Source organism: Xenopus laevis, chromosome 1L (assembly GCF_017654675.1).
Source record: "Xenopus laevis strain J_2021 chromosome 1L, Xenopus_laevis_v10.1, whole genome shotgun sequence".
Lineage (NCBI taxonomy): Eukaryota > Metazoa > Chordata > Amphibia > Anura > Pipidae > Xenopus > Xenopus laevis.
The window spans coordinates 81160367-81186348 of NC_054371.1; the positions used below are offsets into that span (position 1 = coordinate 81160367).

The 25982-nt window shown below is 39.2% G+C and overlaps 1 protein-coding gene across 14 annotated transcripts in view; it reads right to left on the reverse strand.

Annotated features, from left to right (window-relative positions):
* Positions 1-10653: 10653 nt before the first annotated feature.
* Positions 10654-25982, reverse strand: part of pdlim5.L (PDZ and LIM domain 5 L homeolog) — a 159980-nt gene continuing 144651 nt past the window's right edge. For 13 of the 14 annotated variants that reach the window (XM_041579355.1, XM_041579379.1, XM_041579310.1 and 10 more), the window contains 3 exons: positions 19090-19210; positions 17163-17278; positions 10654-15515 (listed from right to left, as the gene is read on the reverse strand). In XM_041579355.1, coding sequence (XP_041435289.1) covers positions 15426-15515; positions 17163-17278; positions 19090-19210 — 327 coding nt within the window. In that variant the 3' untranslated portion in view covers positions 10654-15425. 14 annotated transcript variants of the gene reach the window in all.

A 25982-nucleotide genomic window follows, 5' to 3' on the forward strand; every position in this document is an offset into this window, starting at 1 on the left:
TTGCAGTCTGGCACACGTAAAATAAGCATGAAACACAGACTCTCCTTTGCCACAGAATGGACAAGCAGCTGGGGAGTCTGTAAAACGAGCTAAATACTCTCCTGTGCTCAATGCACCATGCAGCACTTTCCAACTCAAGTCTCCAGTTGGTCTAGGCACCAAACTGGAATAAAGAGCTTGCCACTGAGGTCTTTCACCCTCATTAAGCACACGTCTCCAGATGGTATCATATCGGGAGATGAGGGCAAGGAAGTGTACAGTGTGAAGCATTAGAGAGTACAACAGCTTTCTTGTTATATCATGAAAGCGTGTCAATGGAAAATTCTCCAACTGGCTCAAGTTGGGGGAAGGAGGTGCTTGGGGGGATTGACGGGTTTTAGGTGCTATTATTATGTCTGGAGGTGAGGAGTTCCAAGGTGGACGTGGCTCTCCAGAATGTAAAACCCCATCAATGAAGGTGTGAGAATCAGGAGAGATTGTGTCCTTGATTTCCTTGAGAAGACGGTGTGGAACCCTAGTGGTGAGGAATCCCATGCGTTGCATAACTGCTTGAGAGTCCACCCAATCTGATTTCTCAAAATCCAGGAAATCTCCAACTCTGGTTAACCGAGCCTGGCAAAGGCGACGTCGGATGCTGATGGATTCTAACATCCTAGTCTTAAAAGATGGATTGTAAAGTAGGGGCTCATTTAGAATGTCTTCCCCTTCAATGGCTCCTTGCCTTAACACGGATACCATGCTCCAGGTTTTTAGCGTGTCTTGGTAGTAAGCCGGCAGGGTTGAAAGGTTTCTTAGGAAACCCTCAGGTTCAATTATAAACAATTGCCGGTCATATCCCATATTTCGTACCTGGCGATAAAAACTCGATGCTAGAGTACACCACTGTGGAGAAGGATCTGCATACAAGTATCTCTGTATTTGCTGGAGACGGAAGGTGTGCACTTGAGAACGTATACACACGACTCCCTGCCCTCCCTCTTTCAACGGGAGGCTTGAGACACCTGCAGAAACCCAATGCTTTCCTATCCAGAGAAAGTCCAGTAACCTTCTCTGGATCTTAGCAATGAATTCTTGGGTTGGGCTAAGACATATCAGCCGGTACCAGATCTGAGAGGCCACCAGCTGATTAATCACCAAAGCTCTCCCCCTCATAGAAAGTACTTTAGCAAAACCCTTCCACTTTCCAAGGCGCGTTAGAACACATTCCTCAAGTTCAATGAAATTCTGTGAGACAGGATACTCCTCAGCTGATAGGTAGACGCCTAAATATTTAATGATTTTACTCTCCCACGAGATGTCACGAAAAGCAGGAGGCAGGAAATCCACCTTTAGAGAACCCTCCAGAAGGCCTGAGCTCTTGGACCAGTTGATCCGGGCAGATGAGGCAGCAGCGTAGACTTCTTGACACTCTTGTGCCCGCTCAAGATCAACTAGGTCCTGGGCCACAAGAATTACATCATCAGCGTAGGCTGAGAGAACCACCCTCATGTCAGGTTCTTTGAGCACCAGTCCCGTGAGCCTTTTCCTTAAGAGACACAGGAAGGGCTCAATGGCCAGCGAGTACAGTTGTCCCGACAAGGGGCATCCTTGCCGAACTCCTCGTCCAAAGGCCAGAGGTGCAGTCAGAGACCAGTTGATTTTAACTAAACACTCTGCAGAGGCATACATTGTTTTCAGGTAGCCCACAAACTGTGGGCCAAAGCTATAGGCTTGCAGAGTGCCTATAAGATATTGGTGATCCACCCTGTCAAATGCCTTCTCTTGATCCAGAGAGAGAAAAGCAAGAGATAGACCAGTCCTTCTCGCAAAATGTAGTAAGTCTCGGATTAAAAAGACATTATCAAAAATTGTCCGACCGGGGACTGTATAGGACTGGTCAGGATGAATCACCTCTGCCAGCACAGATTTGAGCCTAAGTGAGATAGCTTTGGCCACGATCTTATAGTCTGTGCTAAGCAGTGAGACTGGTCTCCAGTTCTTAATAAGACGGAGATCCCCCTTCTTAGGAAGTAGTGATAACACTGCTCGACGACACGAAAGTGGCAACTCACCTTTCTTGAAGGCCTCAGTTAGGACCCTATGGAAATCAGGGCCCAGAGTATCCCAAAAGAACTGGAAGAACTCTATGGTCAGTCCGTCAAGCCCAGGAGATTTATTGTGGGGCATTAAACGGAGTGCTTGAGAGAGTTCCTCTAGAGTGATTGGTGTTTCCAACCTCTCTTTTCTCCTCTCACTGACCACTGGAAGCCCATCCCATAGCTCCTCACAGGCATCTGGAGAGATGGGATCTGGAGAAAAAAGGTTTTGATAGAAGGACCGGGCTCTGTCCCGGATAGCCTCCGGATCCTCAAGGGGGGTTCCATCCTCCGCAAAAAGGCATGTGATTTGTTTTCGGTTCCCCTTCTTCTTCTCCAGAGCATAGAAGAATCGGGAACCACGATCCATATCACAAAGTAACTGCATCCGGCTTCGCACAAAGGCACCACGAGCCTGTCGTTGTTCCATGTTACGCAGCGCTTCTTTCCTTTCTAGATATTCACACTGAAGGGCTTGGTCTTCAGAGCCTGATAGCCTTTGCTCAAGATCAAGCACCTCCCCATTCAGTGCCTCAATCTCTGCATTGCGCTGCCCGCTCACACTTTTGGTATACTCTTGACACAAGAGCTTTAGGTGAACCTTGCCTACATCCCACCACTGGTTCAATGTGGCAAATTCATCCTGAAAGGCCCTCCAGCCTCTCCATGTATCCCGGACTGACTTTGCAAAACCCTCATCTTCTAATAAACTGTTGTTAAAGTGCCAGTAAGCAGCTTTTGGCAGAGATGGTGCGATTGACATTCTCAGGGATACACAATTGTGGTCTGAGAATGGTGCCAATCTAATGGTGCTCGACTGGGCTCGTGACATGAGATGGCTCGATATATATATCCTATCAATCCGGGATTGAGAAACATGACCATCTCTCACCCTGACATAGGTAAAAGCAACCGTCTCTGGGTTCTGTTCTCTCCAGACATCAACCAAGGAGAAATGAGCAATTAGTTCTCGCAAAACGGACTCAGACGAGTCTCTTTTCTTGGGTACATTGCGATCTCGAGCATCAAGGGTGTAATTAAAATCACCCCCTATAATCAAGGCTTCATCAGAGTCAATTGTCTCCATGTAGGCTGACAAACTTTCAAAGAACCGTGCCCTCTCTGGTCCGGTAGTAGGAGCATACACATTCATTAGATTATATGTTCTACCTGACTCCCGGACCCGAAGATGCAATAGACGGCCAGGGATGACAGAGGTAGCATTCAGGACCTCTGGCTGGAAGGAATCTGAGAAAAGGGTCACCACCCCGCATGATGTCCAAGTGAGGTGATTAAAAAAGACCCTTCCCTTCCACTCCAGATTCCAGCTTGCTTCAAGCTCTGGAGTGGTGTGGGTCTCTTGGAGGAAACTCACAGAGTACCCTCCTTGACGAAGAAAGGAGAGTACCTGAAACATTCGGAAAGGATTCCGACAGCCATTAGTATTAAGTGTGCTTATACTCAAGGCCATTACTGAGTCTTAGGAAGTGCTTTAACCTTCATCAAGGTCTGATGAGACAAACATTTTTTGTGAAACTTCATTATACGGAGATATTCCGCTGTTCCATAGTTCTTGGCCTCTTTTATGACCTTAATGTATTGTCTCACAGAATTGATAACTAAAGGCAAATCATGCCACTTCTCCAGAGCCATGTGCATCTTCTTCTCTAATTTAACACCAAGGGTGCTCTCAAGAAACTTTTTGAGTTCCTCAGCAGGGATGATTGGGGTAGAAGGATTTGCCACTCCTATGTCAACCTCCTCTTCGATGTTCCCCTCATCCATGAGCTCTTCCTGGCTAAGGGATTGATAATCTCCCCTCTCCACTAGAGCTTTGAGAATCTCTCCACAAGTTGTTACAGGAAAAGTATCAGAATCACTTTTCTGGAGACCCTGCAATGGCTCAGGTGTTCCCTCAACTTCACTTGAAACACATTTGGAAGTGTTTGACACAGGAGCAACAGAACTAATTAGCTCCCCAGCAACCGGTAGAGCTTTGGAGGCTCGATGGTTAGCCTCTGCCCTCTCTACTACCTCCTGTGCTTTCTGGATGGCAATAACATTTGGGTCAGTTGAAGACAAGGGAGGAGAGATTTTAGCATGAACAGTAGAGGTTGTCTGGCTACCCTCCACCGTATTTACAACTCCACCCTCACCATCCTTCCCAGCAGTTTTATCTGCAGGGTCCTGTATGGGGGTTAGCCCAATATTCTCCCCCTCCTGGAGTGAAATACCCTGAGGCACTAAAAACTGAGGCTGGTTGCATTTGCCAAATATCAGCACCTCAGGAACACTGACTGCCCACTCTGCAGGAGTCTCATTAGGTATCTCTTTACACTCCAAGGGAAGATCTTCCAAATGATTTTGAGGCAGATACTGCACCCCTGACTCTGTGGGGAAACCAACACTGCCATGTTCAAGGCCATGCAGACCATTAACCTCATTATTCCCCACCTGGTCTGGAGGCAAGAGTGCATGGTCTGACACAGGTTGATCGTGACCAACAGTTGGGCCAGACAATGTCACCATATGAGGAGCAGAAGTTTTGCTGCCCTTTTTACCCTTGGATGGGGGTGCTCCATCATTAACCACTGATGCCCATTCCTCAGGTACCAGCCAGTTTGATTTAAATTTCCTCTTTTTCTTGGCATCTGAAGAGGAAAGGCCACTATCTGCCCCAACCCCACCAGGTGTTGCAATCATGGGTACCCCCACACCTTCAGGGGTGCCCATAACAGGGGTACACTTTTTTGTGGTAGCAACAACTGTGACCCTGGGGGAAGCTTTGACATGTTTTCCCCCCTTCTCTTTTGCCGCAATTGTAAGACATGCTGCAGCCTTAGATGTCTTCAGTGAAGAAGGAGGAGGTTTGGATGTTGTAGAGGTGGGTTGTGTAACAGCCACCTCCTTTAGTGAAGGAGATATCCCCTTTGAGGACCCTGCTGAAATAGTCCCAGCAGGATAAGATGTTTTATTTGAGGCACTGGGAGCAGGAACAGGGGCTGTGGTCTTAATTTGCCCTTTGGGGCAACTCTGGCGAGTGTGCCCCAGGTTCTTGCAAAGGAAGCACCTCACTTCCTCTGTGCTGTAAAAAATTTTATACAGCACCCCTTCAAATGGAACCCCGAAAGACCCCTCAATAGTGTCTTTCCCCCGAGGTAAAAGTAGTTGCACCTGCCTTTTAAAGGAAAGGACGTGCCTCAGTCTGCTCTCCTTACATCCCAGGGGAATTCTAGACATATTTGATTTTAACTCCCCAAGGGCTTGCAGGTGGGGGTACAATAAGTGGTCTTGCAGGAAGGGGGGCACATTAGATAAAACCACCCTTGTGCCCAATCCTTCTAGGGGTTCTACAGGGACATAACTCCCTCCCACTGTGATACCCCTCTGTACCAGAGTATGCACTGCAGTTAGAGTACGGGCAAAGATTATGGCTTTCCCATACATTTTACTTGCTGCCACTACTGCAGAGTGGCCCACCACTTCAGCTGCAGCCTTTATATAAGCCTCTATGCCATGAGTGCTTGACATTAGGCATCTGACCCCATGCTTCCTTGTAAGCTTCTCTACCCCAGCAGTGACTTGGCTAGGGTTGCTGCCAGTAGCTACCACGTGTGCAAATGTTTTAGCAGGGGTCACATTGGCAGCAGCAGCAGAAGTAGAGGCAATGGGGCTTTTTGACATGGGCTCTGCCTGGTGTTTCCTTGCAGAGCTACAGCTGGGTTTTTCAGGTCCTTTTGCTTTAGAACCAAGAGATGTTTTTTTATAACTTTCCTTTTTATTCCCTCCCATTATTTTACACAACACCACACAAAAAGAAAGCTTTATACTATTGATTAACAAAAAAGTAAGTTTTAAGTTGAGAAGCTGTGGCAGGGAGAGGGTTAATGTGAGCAGGTGCCTGGGAGCTGCACTGCTGCTGCTGGAAAAGATTTTATATTTATACTTATATTAAATCTTTCTCCCTTTAGCTTTCTCTCCTCACAGAACTGAGTGCAAAATCAAAATATCCACTCAATCTGTACAAAAATTAAACAATTTGTGCTGAAACAAGAGAAAAATGCAAATGAAACTGACACCCAGGTGCGGGGGAGGGGTAGGGGATCTAACAGTGAGTTTGTAGCCCAGAGCAAGTGAAGGGAACTGGGCTAAGAATCACTCACCTTCAGGGTCAAAAGAAAAATCGATTTTTAGTAAAGAAAATCAACTTAAAACTTCCCAAATTTCACCCACCAAGTGGACAACACATTCACACACCAAGTGATAACAAAAAATCCTGTCTCAAACAGGAATTTCAATGCTTAATTCAGCACTAAACAGAGAGCTTTCTCCTGTGTGTTGATTTTTCATTAGCTGAAGTTACCCACGGGACTGTTTGTATGCACTAACTTCATTTTGGGGCCTCTAAATGCCAGATACTTTGGTAAACCTATGAACAATGGCCACCAAACTGTTTGGAGGAACCCTGGCAATCATATTTAGGGTGCTTTTTCTTGGTGCGTAACGATACATGGGTGATATGGTGCTGAGAAGTTGAAGCTTTGAGGCAATTTTCAGATATTTCACCAAAACCGACAATTGTGGGAAAGCCTTGCGACTCAGTAGTTTGGAGCAGAAAGGCATGGGTACCCATTTTAGATTCGGTAGAATGTGTACTTTCCAAAAATATATGGGTTTTGGGGGGTAAACATATATTTCTGTGTTTTTACCCCACAAAAATGCAGTCAATGTGTTGATCTTTCATTTGCTGAAGTTACCCATGGGACTGTTTGTAAGCGCTAACTTCACTTTGGGGCCTCTAAATGCCAGATACTTTGGTAAACTTATGAACAATGACTACCAAAATGTTCAGAGGAACCCTGGCAATCATATTTAGGGTGCTTTTTCTTAGTACGTAATGATACATGGGCGATATGGTGCTGGGAAGCTGAAGGTTTGAGGCAATTTTCAGATATTTCACCAAAACCGACAATTGTGGGAAAGCCTTGCGACTCAGTAGTTTGGAGCAGAAAGGCATGGGTACCCATTTTAGCTTCAGTAGAATGTGTACTTTCCAAAAATATATGGGTTTTGGGGGGTAAACATATATTTCTGTGTTTTTACCCCACAAAAAATGCAGTCAATGTGTTGATTTCTCAGTAGCTGAAGTAAAGTCCTGAACAATTTGGATGTGCTAACTTCATATTGGTGTCTCTAAATGCCAGATACTTTGGTAAACCTATGCATAATGGGTATCAAACTGTTCAGTGGACCCCTGGCAATCATATTTCAGGTGCTTTTTCTTGGTACCTAATATAGTTTGGGATATGCGGAGCAGCAAAATAAAACCTTTGAAATGATTTTTCAGAATTTTGAATTTTTTTATGAAAAACCGCTATGTTCAGACAAGCTTTTATGTTTGGTAGTTGGGAGTAGAGAGACATAGTTACCCATTTTGTAATCGGCAGAATGTGTACTTTTCAAAAATGTATGGTTTTCTGGGGTAAACCTACGGTTTCAGGATTTTTTGCCTTGGAATCTAAAGCATGCCGTTTTCTGCCTTAGTACTTTCAAAATTCGTTAATATACTGCCGGGAGTTTTTGAGGTACAGAAGTCCTAAATCTCCCTAAAACTATACATATCTGGTATTGGCACGTTCGAGAGACATAAGGCTTTCCAAATCAGTTGGATTTTCCTCCGTAAAATGAAATATTTTTCTGGTATAAATTGATATACGATGAAAAATGGTAATTTTTCTTTTTTTTTTGGTATTTAGCACTATAAATTTTTTTGCACAGGTGGAAATACATGAAAACTCAGGCAGATTTAGAAAGCTCAGTTTCTACCGAAAAAAAACAATGTATAGTTTTCCTAGGTAAACTATAGGTTTCCCCTCAGAAAATGCCCCTAAAGTGAGAGAGCACAAAATGTTTCAAAAACGGCTGGCATTTCGCGTAACCAAAATGTGAAATTCTGCTGGCACATAAAAGGTTAAACACTGGCACAGACAACAAAAATTCCGGCATTAGGCATTTTTATATATTTTTATAGTTTTTGCGATATTTAGCTTTTTATGCAGCAGTTCTCAAGTTTGCAATTGCACCAATCTGGTTGCTAGGGTCCAAATTACCCAAGCAACCCTGCACTGATTTGAATAAGAGACTGTAGTATGATTAATAAAAAGTAGCAATAAAAATAAAAAAAAATAAAAAAAAATTTGTAGCCTAGTTTTTAGATGGGGGCCAGTGACCCCCCATTTGAAAACTGAAGTCTGAAGAAGAAGGCAAATAATTCAAAGAAAAAAGAAAAAATGAAGGCCGGTTGAAAAGCTGCTTACAGTTGCCATTCTATAATATACTAAAAGTTAACTTAAAGGTGAAGCACCAACTTAACGGCTGTTGGCAGGTGAGTAATAGAAGTAATTGAAATTAACTGAAAAAGTTAAAAAGTAAAGTAATTGAGAAAGTAATCAAAACTTAATTTGCCTTTTTAGAAGTTCTTCTTCAAAATGCCACTTAACCCTTCTGCCTTATGGTTGGAGTTAGAATTTCCATATTTGTAGACTTGCTGATTCTTCTAATACCCCTTAAGTATAACATACAAATTCTGGTAGACCATTGCGGGCAGAGCATAATTTTTGTGTGTGTAATATTCCCCCTTTTCTTTCAGAGACTATTTGCAGTTTGTTTGGTCGGCATTATGATGAACACAGTGATTCCTGCTGTATGAAATAGCTCACAGTCCTTAAAGCAGGCAGCACAGTCCAAGCACAAGTACAAAAGCCCTGCCTCCTGCTGGACTTTCCCAATGAACTTCAGATTTTTTTTACTCATCAGCTTCTGTTAAAGTGGCAAGAAAGTCTGACCAATTTTTGTGCAAGTGCTTTGGTTATTGTGACAAGTAGAAAGCAGGTTTGTCACAACACAAGTACACACAATCAACAACCAGGTTTACAATAAAGCCTTTATTGACATTTTGCTTTGAAAAATACAGATGCCCCCCCCCCACACACAATGATTTGATAAACATAAACTCTATAGCAGTTGCAGTAAGGTACAGGAAGTATTAATGCAAAAACACAAATTTACCAGCAATAGTCGCACAGAATTGGAACACAATGAAGGATATTGAAAGCAACATTTGTGATAAAAGTAGCAATTTAGAAATTCCTAATTGGCAAAGGCATCCACGTGCAAATTCAAACTGAAGCTCCGTCTCCTTCCCACCCTCCAGCTGTCAGATCCCTGCCATGAGCCACAAGCCGCCCCCAGCCTGATCTCCTTCAAGTAAATCATAGATATTTTGTGTCATTTGTATCTGCCCCCACCCTGCCAAAAAGGAAAGTCACTACGAATGAGTAATAGAATTATTATTAGAATATATTTGATAGAAATTTCAGATTAGTTTACTCATCTTTATCCTGCTGGGTATTTACACCAAACCACAAATACATACACACATTTGTGCTATAGTTTCTGAGCACATAAATTACTCCTTTTGAATTCTGTTTCAAAATGGAAATTGCATCTTAGCAAAAAGCTGCCAGAGGCAGTCATCCAATCAGATGATTCAGGTATTAAAACACACCCTCGATTTAATGTATCCAACCCCAAAGCAGAGGTATCCAGTTTTTCTGGCTAGCAAACATTTGACAGTAAAAATTATACAGAGGATAGGGTGGTACACTTTTTTAAGTTAACTTTTTTTTGTTCCTTATCTTTCTAATCAGGCCCTCTCCTAATCATTTGCCAGTCTCTCAAATCACTTTTCAAATCACTGCCTGGTTGCTAAGATACACAAGACCCTAGCAACCAGATTGCTGATGGAATACCAAACTGTAGAGCTGCTGAACAAAAAAAGCTAAATAATTCAAAAACCACAAAAAAATTAAATTGTCTCAATGTCTATGTTATACTAACATTTAATTAAAAGGTGAACAACCCCTTTAACAGAGACAGAAGTGTCTCCTCCTACTATTTATTCTTTAACGCCATTTCTGAGGTCCATTTTAAAGGGATGCACGGAATCCACTATCTTTCGCGAAGGATTTGGCCGAATACCGAACTGAATCCTAATTTGCATATGCAAATTAGGGGTCGGAACATTTTTTACTTTCTTGTTTTGTAACAAAAAGTCACGCAATTTCCATCCCCATCCCTAATTTGCATATGCAAATTAGGATTCAGATTCAGTCGGGCAGAAGGATTCGGCCAAATCCAAATCCTGCTGAAAAAGGCCAAATCCTAGATTCAGTGCATCCCACCTGATGGGAAGGCTTACTGAAGGTGCAACATTTGACTAATCACTAGGTCTGTCTATAGAAACAGATGTACTAAGAACAAATAAACATAAGATGAAGAATTCATTCCCCCTCCCCCTTTTTCAAGAAAGGGAATGTACCTGCCTCTTTAACTTTGTGTTTCTCAGCCTTTTCCTGCAGTCACATAGCAGCACAGTGCAAGGCAAGTGAAGTTTTCTTTTTGACCAAACAAAGGACTTGTATGATCCCTCTGGTATATTGCTGAACCTACTTTAGGCTATATACAGTATGCGGTACAGCTGATGCTAGAAATGTACGTAAAATTGTTCATAAAAATAATGTATAATTGCTGTTTTAATACTTCTTGCTGTCACCTTAATTTAAATAAACATTTCCTAAACCCTAAGAATACATTTATAAAATATAACAAGAACTGTGCATTCACAAGTTGAATTTAGCATGAAGAGCAAGTAAATATTCATCCAGTTTCCATAGTGATTCATTTTTTCAGTCTGATTTGGTGGCCATCTTGGAAGGAAAAATGAAACGGCAAAGCGGTGTCGTGAAAATCATTCCCGTCACAATTAACTGGATGCGTTTATATGCGAGATAGATAGAATACACTTCACAGGACAAGCTAAACTGAAAACACAAACCTAACATAGACCGACTTATAATGTGTATTATATAGTTTGTACTCTAAGCATAAGAAAACCAATGTCCCCTATAGTGGTTTTAGGATCACCAGATAGAAAATTAAACTCCCAAGCACTTTTTGGGGGCTCTTTTTAATTTACTATACTAAAGTGTCTACTGCTATACTTTGTAAAGTAATACTAAGACCTGAAAATGTACATAAACAGATTTCTGTACAATAAAGGTCTATGGCACAAGATACAAGTTTTTTTTTATATTTTGCCTTTTGCATAAAACCATCTTTAAAAATAGTTCATTCAAACTAAAATAGAACAATAAATATTCAGTGTCATACAAGACATAAATGTAAATTCAATAGTTAAACCTAAAATTGAAAAGACACTATAATCCACCCAGAAAATACAGAATATACAGGTCTTATCAGGTTCTTTCCCTCAATTTCCCAATGACATTTCTTAACATAAACATTAGAAATTGGTACAAGAAAAACCAGTATATAATATAAATGTTCATTTGCAAATTGTACAAAAGCTGCAAGTTATTAGCATTAAAATTATACTGGCACATCCCAAGTAATACTGGACTTGTTACAGCCTTTTAATGAAAGCTCTATACTCCATAGGCCAGGCTTCCAGAGAGGTCTCCCTGCAGGTTGTACTGGAGATGGAGCAAGGCTCAAACATACATAAATACTCCAGCCAGGCAATAGCCTTGCACTCACCCAAAACCCGAATGCAGAAGGAAAGCAGAACAGTACCGGAACTTGACACTTGGGGGTGGATTTATCAAGGTTCATGGGTGTTTATGGGAGTTTTAAATAACTCCTATGAACTCGAAAATTCGACCCTTGATAAATCTGCCCCTTGCAGTGAAACTTGAGCAAAACAGCACTGAGCTACTGTGGCTTTTGTAGCAAAACTTGTATAAGTTATGAGAATGACACCGGCATTTAAACCTTAGTAACTTGCAGATTTTGTACAACTTATAGAACAGATGTTTTGATTCCCAAATATGTTTTTTTTTTAAAAGAAACAGACTCAAAATGGGTATATTGATGCTCCATTCACATATGCACAAACATAATAAAGGATAATAATAATAAATGATAATTGCCAGACATCAACTCATCCTGAATATTGAATTTGGAAGTTAAATAGTGACACCTGCTTATTGTAATCGGGCCAGTTTGCTTGAGGGATATAACCTTTGTTTTCAGTAAACATTATGCTACAACAGTGACATTAAAATCAATTAAACCTTCAAACTATTATAAGTATGGGTTACATAGCAATTCACCAAAATATTTTTGCCATTTAAAGCCTCAGAAGGCCGACTACAGTGCTTAAGAGTAGTTAAAAAACCCTACCCCGCATATTCCCCCCTCCCTTCCAGCCTAGCAGATACCCCGGACAAATGCCCCTAAACTTTTTACTTACCCCTCGGTGCAGATTCAGGGATCGGAGTTCATCGCAGCCATCTTCTGGGGCTTTGTGTCTTCTTCCGGCACTTCGGCAATGTCTATCAATTGTCACGAACCGGGAAATTACTCCAACTGCACATGCGCTGATTCGCCGGTCTCAGATTACCGAACACCCGGAAGATGGCTGCGTGGAACTCCGATCCCTGAATCTGCACCGAGGGGTAAGTAAAAAGTTAGGGGCATTTGCCCAGGTAGCAGCTAGGCTGGGTGGGGGGGATGCAGGAGGGGGTCTATGTGGGGTAGGGTGGTTTTTTTAATAAGGGGTTTATTTCTCCTTTAAGCTGGCCATGGCTACATAGATGACATGTTCAAACATCTGGATGGCAAATAATGATCCACGTCTTTCTGTGAAGGAAACCCAGCCTTTACCCATGCAGGTTGGTTGCCGAAAAGCACAAAGAGATGACATTTACATCCAGAAGCATACTGTATGCTACACTAGAGCCACACAGAAAATAGAAATCTTACACCATGGCCTGGTGTGATGTAGTGTACTCCAGTGAGAAGCAAGCTGCTGTGTTTATACTGAGAGTAGATTAGATTGTTCAGACAATGGGGCTGAGCTGCTTACAACATAGGAAACACTGGATTCATAATCAAAAAGCCACTCGTTTGGCTGCAAAAAATAACTGGTAGTCTCAAACCAGTGTTGCTGACAGACAGTTTGATGTGCATAATGTTCTTCCTAATACTGTAACTTACACAACTGCCTGCGATTGTACTGGTCTCATGTATACATTTTCTTTTGTGAGGGCTATATGTCTCTCTCTCTCTCTTATTGATATCAATGGTGTTATCTGCTACATATGATTTCTGCTAAAAAAACACATTTTAATCAGCAAATAACATGACACATGATTCTGTTATGTTATTCTGTACCCTAAACACAGTGCACTTGTTTAAGGAACACGATATTAATACAGCAATCATGCAACTGTACATACAATGAATAACCTATATATAGGAATAACGAAGCAGGCGTCGTTTGAAAGCTAAAACCCAGTGAATTCATTTTGAATCAAGCTGGTCAGGCCTGAATGATTTCATCAGAATTTGTTAGAATCAACAGTACTTATTATTTTAGGTTACTTAGACATGACTTCAATAACATATACTATACTAGGCAGTTCATTCACTGTACATTATCAGAAGGATCTAACAGTCAGGGAGTGGTTATTAAAAATTACATACACAGCCAGATGGAGAAAGTATGGGCTCTGTTAACATTAACCATTCTAAATTGGTCATTTTAGGGGATATACAGTAGGCCCTCTATATACAGAAATCCTCATTAGGTAAACAACAAGCATGTCACATTTGACAGTTTACAAAAAATAGTGCAGTTTCTAAAAAACCATCAGTATAGACATATACCCCCTAAACACTAACGCTGGCAGTAAAAAAACTATAGCATATCTTGTGCATTTTCTCTTCCTCGTGTGTTAAATGAAGAAATGACTTAACAGCCTCCACATAATATTCAAAGCAATTGTAAAGAAACAGTATGTCATTCATAAATACCAATTTAAAGGACACATACTTTCCATAGCAGGGTGTGTAGTCCCACACCCATAGATATGCATTCTCAAAACTCTCACAATTTCCTCCAGGGCCAGCGGCTCACCTGATGGAAAAACTTCTGGATCCACCAAAATTTATAAAGCACTATATGTGGCTTTTGGAGTCTTTTTGCAGTTTATTAATGGCAAGCAGATATTTTCTCAGTATGTTAGAGAACAATGGGATACATGACAGTGTGTAAGTAAGGTTGATTCTAACTGGAGAATATAGCATTGTATTAATGTTGAGATGCCTTCTCTGGAAGCAGAAGAGTCTGTTCTGGGGAAAGTAAATGTATCCTTTAATAAACTGAGGGTTTTACCTGTATCTATGGGAAATACATTTTTGAAGTTCACTACTTCTTGCCCTATAGCACAATACTTCTCAGTACTGATTTATCTTATTACTAACAACAAAGGACTTTAAACATGGCAAGACTTTAATAACACAGAAATCTGTGCACATCATAACGTCTTCTCCATGTATAGCAAATAACTTATAAATAATAAACCACCAATGAATAAACAGAGAGCACTTAGACAGCTGACTATCTCCAACTTCTTGATAATTAGGCTTTTGAAAAGGTGTTTGGCAACAGATTACAATATATGTGTGTATTATACTGCACGTCTAAAACAAAAGTATTATGGGTATTATTATTTCAAAACCAATTTATATTGTTGCTGACTTCCTAGCAGGTGTTTTTACCCTGTCTTACCTGTAAATATTTCTGACAGTCATGGCTGTGAATTTAAATATTTTTAACTGGAAAATGAAATAATCAGATGCCAGTAAAGGAACCATTAGTAACCAATCCTATATATTTGTCTTCAATATCCTAGACAAGTAAAATCTGACCCAACTGATTGCTATGGGTTACAGAATGAAGCCACGTTTGACTGCATTGTATAATCCCTTATATTTTACCAGTACCCATATGCATGATAGGTAATGCCACACAGACTTAATTCATGCAAAAGGTTACGAAATGGGCTTCAGCCTGTGAATTTGTATACCAAATAAACTCTTCAAAATAAAATTGTTGCTGCTACTCCTACTCCAACCCAAACCTAAAAACTTGCCATATGAAAATAGAGGTTGATTAGGAATTAAGTCATTTGTTTTCAGAATTGCTTTACAATAATTGGTGCATTCACTTGTTGTGATCAACATTCTGATGAGTATTTTGTTTTCCATAAATGCAAACAAAAGTGATAATTACTAAAATGAAAAACCTCTATATTAACCATAGCATTTTTGCGCATCATAGCAGCATCTGATTTTTTTTTTTTAAACAATTTTCTGTAAAAATGAATATTTCTTATCTCTTCAGAGATGAAAACATGAAATAAAAACCCAGAATACAATGCTCGTCCAAGACTTTTTCTTATTTCTGGGATCGGGAACACAGGTTTAGAAATTCACAGAATGGGCATGCTTCTTGCACAGAAGTTTCTCCTTCTTGGAGAAGAAGGCCTGCCCTTCCAGATTTTCACAACATATCTGCAACAAAAAAAACATATATACAATACTTAACCAAAGAATTTCCATCCAGAATTACAAAGCTATGTAACCAAAAGGAAAGAACTCATTAAAGGAGTTGTTCACCTTTGAGAACTTTTAGTATGATGTAGAGAGTGATATTCTGAGACAATTTACAACTGGTTTTCATTTTTTATTATTTTTAAATTTGAATAATTTAAAAACTATAAAAAAAAAGAATTAATGAAAACCAATTGAAAAGTTAAGTAGAATTGGCCCTTCTGTATCATATTAAAAGTTAACTTAAAGGTGAACTACCCCTTTAACAGAGCTCTATGACAAACTCATCCAACTCAGTCTGTGCAGTGGACCAACAATTTAAAACAAATCAATATAATATAGTTTTAAACAGGCACAGTATTATTATTCTTGGGAAATCCAAATATCTTGGTACAGCAAACTGATTTTTTTTGGTCATAAAGTCAAACTGACTTTTCTAAACAGGAACATTCTTGTGTTAGTAGCATTGTTATCCGCCAATGTGCAGTTTATCAAGAGCTTCTTATAGTTCTACTGTGTACTGTGAAACTTAGAAATCTTCTAAAACTAAATTACATGGGTGATCTGCACACAAACAAACCAGCCATGTTAAAAAGAGTAAATTACATTAAGGCTCACTGCTAGGAAAGAAAGAAGATACTGCATGTTCTGTGTATTATTTTAGCTACGGCTTCAGTCTAATCACTGAATAATTGTATTGTACTGACACTTTCAAATTATGTTTGCATTCATTTAGACTTCATTCATGTGGATACACAGCTGTATTCTCTTTATGCAATTAGAACTAGGATATCATAATATATATCTTTTTTTATTATGGTATTCTATAAGAATTTGTATTTATCAACGAGAATCTCTGCACTAATTTCCCCAAAAACTATTCCTGAAACATCAGTCAGCAAATGTGTTTGAATGAATTTTATTACAAACCTTCCTTTAATAAATAGTTCCTTAATTTATTTCATAACAATTATGTGAAAAGTCATTTCAGTTTAATTATTGCTCTTATTTAATACAAATAAGAGAAAACACAGTACTCCCATTTTACATCCCCTGATTTTAAGTTTTTCCTCGTTTTACATTTTGTCTATATATTATGCATAATACAGTTCCCTGATTTTACATTTTCCTGGATTTTACACCATTTTTTTCTGGTCCCCTGAAAAACGTAAATTGGGGGTTCTACTGTAAATATTTTCCTGGCCATGCTAACAAAACAAGCTGCAATTTATTTGAAGCATTATTATGTTATTACCTAATGTGTATCAGTGATACAGGGGGATACAATTTAGAAGATCACTGAAGGCAGGTGTCTTTTGTTCAGCCCAAATTACCTATGTAATATAATTAACATGTAGTGTATGTTTTTGTAAGTAAATTCTTTCTACTTTGATGAATTTCTTTCCTACTTTATGTGCTTATTTCTGAATTTCTTTGGATATAAAAAATGTCTTTAAATGGCACACTCTCTAAAAAGGATTGACCTTGAACTGCCCTCAAGTAACACTTTTGGTATGTGGAGCTTTTATTCTCCTATTTACATTAATGTTAAACTACAAAATGATATTGAACTGATCAGTTTTCAGTATCACACATAGTTGTACTCACTGTGCACACAAAACAGGTGTTATGCCAGGTGTGTCCGAGAGCTTCCAAGAACCTGTCTCCAGCTTCAATAGGGAATTCACATCCATGGCAAATGGTACCAAATAAGGAATAATAATCTAAACAAGGAGTCTAAACATTAGAATATATCGCTAACTCCAACACAGACGTATTCTCCAAAATGAGCGAAGCCAGATGGAACAGCAAAAAAGACAGGAGGCAAAGGAAACTGATTGCTGAAACATATGGGGAGGAATTAGTGCCAGGTAGTGACTTAATGCTTAATCTCCTGCTTCAGCAAATATGAACGCTTACTTCAAACTGGCCTTAACATAGATTTTAAATGACATGTATGAGATTTGTATCTTAAGTGCTTGCAGACAACCATCATTTCATTCAGTGTGTTTTGATTTGAGATTGAATCTTCAGTCATCTCAGCACAGAAGCCCTTCCATCTATGGTTTAACTACAAATGCACAGTATTAAGTCTGGGTGGAGAAGACTCACCAACAGTTGGTTATTGAAGGTTACATGTAACATATTCCATGTTATAGACTGACTTGCCAGAGTGATTAAGCTTTCAATAGTCAGGCTACTCTATGCTACTTATAAGGAGATTATAAATAAATATAATAAATAAATATATGAGCTGTAGGACACTCTATTGGTTTTTATGGGTGTCAGATATAATTTAAATTTGCCTCAAGTGGTGATGGCAAATAGCACTGATCTGCTTCTCTGACCAATCACCTATCACTTGCAGGTACACCAATGTTGCACTCACAACCAGATGCATAAGACATTAGCAAATAGAATAAATCCTACCTGAAGTGATCACAGGATGGCCATTAGAAGCTGTTTCATGAGCATGACATACTATATATAGCAATGATCAAGAAGTAAGGCTTGAAATAATGCAAACTATCTGGCCATATTGCTGTTGGTATGATTTCCATATGCATATGTAAGGGATGAGTACAGCCATAATGTTATGCAACAATTGAGTTTGACAAGAAAATGTGTGTGTAAACAGTCAGATGGCTTCTTGTATAAAATCTACAGATGGTTCCAAATTGTCAGTGATTGAGCGAAAGTAGGGTTAACTTTTTTGGTTTTAAGCCAGCCAATTGTGTTAAAATTCTAAAATAGTTCTTCGAGAATATTATACTAAATGTAATGTATACATTATCATTTGTCATTGCATTTGAAAATGTTAAAATAAAAGAGATCTAAAAAATTCTAAAATAGTTAATGTAGATATCTTTGTGATAAAATGAGTTTAAACAATGAAATACCGCTGCAGCACATCTTTCTTGCAAAAAGTGAAAAATGTATTAGTTCTGACCTAATAAATTACATTTTTCATTTTGTGCAACAAAGAGGTGCTGCAGCTGTATTTTTCTAGTATGTTTATGTAAACCCTGGCAAGGGTTTCCGGACTGCTTTGCACCCATCTCACAAGGTTATACAAGGTGGTTGAAGTGCACTTAATATCGACTACTCTAAACAATGATCTATTATCTGTTTTTAATCCAACATTTGGGGGCTAGCATGATATAAGAGTTCTCCAGGCTCTCCTTTAATAACATGTTCTGTGTGTGCGTTTGTGCTGGTCCTCAACTCAACCATCATTGGTCAACTGTCCTTGATCATTTAGCTATTACGCATGTGGTAGGGCAGAGGATATTGCAAATTCTTAGATGTGGTTTACATGGAAGAAAGAAAACGCAAGAGACAAAGGGAAATATATGGTAAATACTAGTGCTTAAATTCTATGACAGTTACAGTATGTTGAACACATGAGAATAAAGGAACTGGCAAGGGTAATATAGAGGAGTTTATAGCTAGTACACAAAAAGTAGAGTCAAAGCATTTATGCGGCCCGGGGAAGAAGAGATTAAGTACACTTATCTAGATATAAAAGACGCACCTGTTTCACAGTAGGGTTCCCCATCTTCTAAATGAAAGACACTATTCCGAATTGGATTATGACAGGCGACACACACGAAGCAGGAAACATGCCAAGTCTGTTTCAGGGCATTGATGACTTCCTGTCATAGTAAAAGACAGGATAAGTTCTAATCAATAAGTGATTTAGATGCAACTGCTAGACAGAGTTATTAGTTCTTACACTTGATGTATTACAGAAAAAATGCTCAGCTTTCATTCCGTCTCAAGACAATGTTATATGAGAACCTTAATTAATAATTGAAACACACACAATTTAACTGACTCACCATTTTTGTAAAGTGTCTATTTAATTGTGCAGAGTTATGTTTCAGAACAGATTGATACTGTAGCTGAACAGTGATGAAATATATAGCTTTTCACAACATTTTGGGCCTCTTATTTTTAAAGGGATACTGGAATGCTCCTGTATTTGCTACGAATAGGTCATATTACTAAGACTAATAAAAAAACACCATTATCACCTTTATTTTTTTTAACCCAGTGCTGGGTAGAGATAACCTGGTCCATTGGTCACATTGGCCAGGTGGCAGAGCAATACTTTCATAAATTGCAACAGAAATGTTGACATTACTCAGGCCTATAGTAGGATTTCACCAATACAGAAGGACTAGTATAATTGGTTCTCCACAAAAAAGCATAAAAAGAAGGTTGCTTTACTTCTTCTTTACTATTAATACTGCCAAATTCCTCTCTATTATAGTAACCTGCCAGTTTCATTTTAAGTCCAAGGCTATTATAAGAGTATGGGAATTGGCATTGCAGCATGGAGTAAAATGAACCCACAATTATTTTTAAATATGTGAATAGTAATGAAAAATGAAGCAGTAAGGGGTGGAACCAGAGGTCCCCAACTTTTTATTTGTTTATCTGTGAGCCACATTCAAATGTAAAAAAGTTTGGGGAGCAACATAAGCATAAAAAATTTCTGGAGGTGACAGGTAAGAGCTGTGATTGGCTATTTGGTAACCCCTATGTTGTCTGGCAACCTACAGGAGGTTCTGTTTGGCAAGACACCTGGTTTTTATGCAACTAAAACTTGCCTGGAATTCAAAAATAAACACCTGCTTTGAGGCCACTGGGAGCAACATACAAGGGGTTGGGGAGCAACATGTTGCTCACGAGGCAGTTGGGGATCACTGGTCTACACAAATAAGGACCCAAGTAATCAAGGTCTCTTTTTAAATATTCCCAGTTCTATTAATTTAACAAATGATGCATGGTTCACGCAAGGAGAAATTCAAAAAAGACTGGAACATGTAAAGATGAATTAAGGTCCAGGACCAGATGGTATACATCCCAGGGTACTAAACGAGCTTAACCAAACTTCTTTACCTCATTTTTTGGGATTCATTGAGGTCTGGTATGGTGCCGTGAGACTGGTGAATTGCTAATGTGGTGCCGGTATTCAAAAAAGGATACAGATCTCAGCCTCAAGACTACAGTATAGGCCAGTTAGTCTGATGTCAGTGGTAGGAAAACTTTATCTAAGGGGGTATTTAGAGATAAAATAGTTGACTTCATTTCAATTCATAATATTATGAGTTTGTGCAAGATTGGTTTTAGGAGTACCGATGAGGAACCGACTTGCCAAACAAATTTAATTCCCTTTTATGAGGAGGTGAGCAGGAACTTCAACTCCGCAATGGCAGTGGACGTGATATACTTAGACTTTGCTAAAGCATTTGATACAGTGCCATACAGAAAGTTACTGGTTAAATTAAGGAATATTTGACTGGAACATAATATTTGTAATTGGATAGAGAACTGACTGAAGGATAGATTACAAAGAGTGTTGGTAAATGGAACATTTTCCAATTGGACCAGTGTTGTTAGTGGAGTACTTCAAGTGTCTGTACTTGGTCCTTTGCTTTTCAACTTGTTTATTAATGACCTGGAGGTGGACATTGAAAGAACCATTTTTATTTTTGCAGATGATACTAAATTGTGCAGAACTATAAGTTCCATGCAGGATACTGCCACTTTGCAGAGTGATTTGAAAAATGGGCAGAAAAATGAAAAATGAGGTTCAATGTTGATAAATGCAAGGTTAAACAGAAATATGAATTTAAGTTATACACTAAATGGCAGTGTATTGGGGGGTTTCCTTAATTGAGAAGGATCTAGGGGTTTTTGTAGATACCAAGTTGTCTAATTCCATTCAGCATTATTCTGTGGCCACTAAAGCAAATAAATTGCTGTGTTGCATAAAAAAGGGCATAAATCAATGGATGAAAATAAAATTTTGCCTCTTTATAGGTCCCTGGTAAGGCCTCATCTTACCGGTATGTATACAGTGCAGTTTTGGGCTCCGGCAAAGCTTTATACTACTAAGGTAGATTGTTATGGTTGAGGTTGTTTTTCTCGAGAAAAGGGGCTTACGAGGGAATAGGATTACTCTTTATAAGTACATTAGAGGGCTTTAGGAGATCTATTTTTCCATAAAATGTATCATTGGACCAGAGCCCACCCCTTCATACTAGAGAAAAATAACTTTCATTTGAAGCAGTGTAGGTGGTTCTTCACAGTCAGGACAGTGAGGTTGTGGAATGCACTGCCGGGTGATGTTCAGTGGTATTGGTATATATATATATATATATATATATATATATATATATATACATATATATACACACACACACACATATAGTTTCAGTGGGTATGTGTAGGTATGTGCGCTGGGATTCTTTTGAAGGGGTTGTACTTTATGGACTTTGGTCTTTTTAACCCAACTTAACTATGTAAATATGTACAGATCTATTTTAGGATGTACCGTGTAGAATTTCATAAAAGCATTTTTCTTGTGTTGGAAACCTTAAGACATGAACAAATGGTCTGGTGTGAATATATTTTTGCCCATGAATACCGAAGTTGGCCAAAAATATGAACATTGCACATTATGGGTGCCAAAAATACTCAGACCTATTAAACACTAATAATGCCACTAGTGCTGTCACAGAAAAATGGCAACGCACAAACTTTCATAGAATGGAAAAATGAGGGGCAGACATTATGCTATAGCAATGTAAGAGCAAGCTCCAACGTCTGAATTAGTCTCATTGCTTTTAGGACTGTGGCAGAAAAATATTTACAGTATATGCAGTGCTCTTCTGATATGTTTTTCGCCCACTAAGATGGTAAGCAGTAACATCTGTGAAGCCTAAATATGACATTTTATTTTAATGCTACGATCACAAATTACCCTTGGCTGCACAAAGTGCTTTCATAGATCTCTGAGAGAAGATCATTCACAAGCTCCAATATGATGCAATGCTAACATTCTGAACTTGTGTCATCATAACAACATTAAAGTAATTTTCATGCAAAACATAAAAAAAACCATTAACATAACAGCTTGCAGAAATGGAAGTATAGCTGCCTTGCCACCTTGGACAGGCACCTTAACCCAACCTGGAGGTAGTTTTACCAAATAAACTTGCCTCTTTACAGGCTATAGAAATCAATGACACTTTGCTACTCCAATCTCTTTGGAATTAACAAGTATACTGCTCTTCCAAAAGCAGAACACGGAATAAACCACTCAGTAAGTGACCTGAGATTAGCCACTACATATTATTCAGGCCAGCACTATATGCACTAACCCTAACTGCAGCTTTATTTATGATAAATTAATATGCCTGTAAAATAATCTAGAATACGGTTGCTCTCATGTCTACATGAGTCTACATAAGTACGCACTATAGATGTAAACTGTGCCAATACCCTTTTATTAGGTGATGAGTCCCCTGAGGCTAGTAATTTTAATGTGCTTTGTAGAATCAATAAATAAATAAAATACACAACAGTTATTGTGTTGGAATTACTAATGAAGGACAGCGGTGCCTGTATTTTTCCAAGCAAACTGCAAGTCTCCTATGAAAACAGATGACAGGCCTGCAATTTAAAGGCTTCAGCATGGAACATGAAACTATAAAATAGTGTGTTGTTAATGTCTATCGAACTTTCATTGAAACTCTGCTCCTGTATTTACTGCACCTTTAAGCCACATTTCATTGGATTGCTGGTCAAATAGTTAGGAAATGTGTTGAGACTGGTAGAAAGAAAGATGAAGTGTTATAGGTTTCCTGCACTCGCAGAGATGATTATTCCAGCTGGGCTGAATATGCAGTTGAATAAACATTATTAGCAGACAGTCGATTAACATAACATCTAAAGCAGCCAAAGAGTTTGCAGATTTCATCTGACCCATCTATAAAATCTGTGTAATCGTGTCTTCCTACTTGTATAATTTATGCTTTTTTTTTTTTTTTCTAAAATATTTTCAAGCAGCACCAGAAAACCATAAAAATGGTTAGCGGATATTCCTTTCCAAAAACCACTTGCAATAGCTTTTTTGTATCTCGGAACACAACCTGTGAAATGCCCTTTCAACCCCAGTAGCTTGTACTAAATGAGTTGGAGAATTAACATGTCTAAATAAACATCCTTAGGGCTCTTACACATGAGCGTTCCGACCTGCGCTCCCCTGCGTTCCATTTTTTGGCGTTCAGCCGCAGGGGAGCGCAGGAATAGACGCAAGTCATTATTTGAAATGGGGCTGTACTCACTCAGGCGCGTGTAGGCGCCGAACGCAGGAAAAATGCAGCATGTTGCGTCTGAACCTGCGTTCGGCGCCTACACGCGCCTGAGTGAGTACAGCCCCATTTCAAATAATGACTTGCGTCTATTCCTGCGCTCCCCTGCGGCTGAACGACAAAAAACGGAACGCAGGGGAGCGCAGGTCGGAACGCTCATGTGTAAGAGCCCTTAACATGTCTAAATACATCATAGTGAACATAATCCTTGTTTTGTTCTTACATAAAATGTAAGTGTTGTATATATAGGTTGCACTCTCCTTGCCTGAGGAACAGCTCTGACATCTGTAGATAATGGCCAGTTTGGCTATACTTAATAAACTGGTTCTACGGTCCTTAACAATGAATACAGTCATATGACAAAGTTTAGGAACCCCTCTCAACCTGCATAATGATTTACTCCACTTTCAACAAAAAAGATAACAGTGGTATGTCTTACATTTCCCAGGAAGTACTGGGGTGTTTTCTGATTTTTAGTGAAGTAGTATTCAGTTGTATGAAATTAAATCAAATGTGAAAAACTGTGGGTACCCTTGTAATTTTGCTAATTTGAATACATGTAACTGCTCAATACTGATTACTGGCAATACCAAATTGTTTGGATTAGCTCGTTGAGCCTTGAATTTCATAGGCAGGTGTGTCCAATCATGAGAAAAGGTATTTAAGGTGGCCAATTCGGTTTGACTCTCCTCTGAAGAGTGACCGCATTGGATCCTCAAAGCAACTCTCAAAAGATCTGAAAACAAAGATTGTTCAGTATCATGGTTTAGGGGAATGCTACAAAAAGCGCAGATGTTTAAACTGTCAGTTTCAACTGTAAGGAATGTAATCAGGAAATGGAAGGCCACAGGCACAGTTGCTGTAAAACTCAGGTCTGGCAGGCCAAGAAAAATACAGGAGTGGCATTTGCGGAGGATTGTGAGAATGGTTACAGATAACCCAAAGATCACTCCAAAGACCTGCAAGAACATCTTGCTGCAGATGGTGTATCTGTACAATGTTCTACAGTTCAGCGCAATTTGCACTAAGAACATCTGTATGGCAGGGTGATGAGAAAGAAGCCCTTTCTGCACTCACACAAACAGAGTCACTTGTATGCAAAAGCTTATTTAGATAAGCCACGCATTTTGGAACAAAGTGTTAATGAGACAAAAATTGCTTTATTTGGTCATGACAAAAAGTGTGTTACATGGTGGAAGCAAAACACAGCATTCCAAGAAAAACACCTGCTACCTACCTACCTAAATTTGGTGGAGGTTCCATCATGATTCACTTGACTTGATGCTGTGAGGCTATGTGGCTAGTTCAGGGACTGGGGCCCTTGTTAAAGTCGAGGGTCTGATGAATTTAACCCAATATCAACAAATTCTTCAGGATAATGTTCAAGTATCAGTCACAAAGTTGAAGTTTTGCAGGGGTTGGATATTCCAGGCATTTATGCAGCGGGAGAAGTACAATATTCTGGAGTCCCCTGACTTGAATATCATCGAAAATCTATGGGATGATTTGAAGCAGGCTGTCCATGCTCGGCAGCCATCAAATTTCAAAGGCTATAGGAGGCGTCTAGAGTCTGTTACATTTGCAAAAGGAGGCTCAACTAAGTATTGATGTAATATCTCTGTACAAGTCAGAACCTTGAACTCACGGAATCAGGTGTTTGCCATTTGAGTTTTTTCTTAAATAAGATACCATTCTAGTTTTGAGGTCATTCAAGTTCATTTGAGGTACAAAAAAAAAAAAACTAACACTCGACCTTTGATTAATAGCCCCCTTATCGTCTAAGACAATAAATTCACCAAGTTGTGTTAATGCATAAATAGAAATATTCAGATGATAACATTATGATATCCTATAAGCAACACTAACATTTATAACCATTCTGTATCTAATGGAAATATATCCGTAATTCAATATTTTTTGCAGGAATCTCAGGATTTCACCACAGTTGTATATTATCTCACTCGTTGTTCCTTAATTTCCTGTAAATCATCAAATTGCTCTTGATTGTCTCAGCAATTAATAATTTGGTAAAGCACCGCCTTTGACGGTTTATGTCCTGGAGACAACCACACAGTTTTCAAGTGTGCAGACGATATTGCAGTATCGGGTCTCATCCAGAATGATGATGAAAGAAGATAAGTAACAGTAAAAATAAACTAGTCTGATCCTGTATGATTCACGTTGAAGTGCAAGCACAATTGTGCTAATTTTGATGCATTGGCAATTGCATTAGGCAAACTCCACCTGGTGAGCACAATGA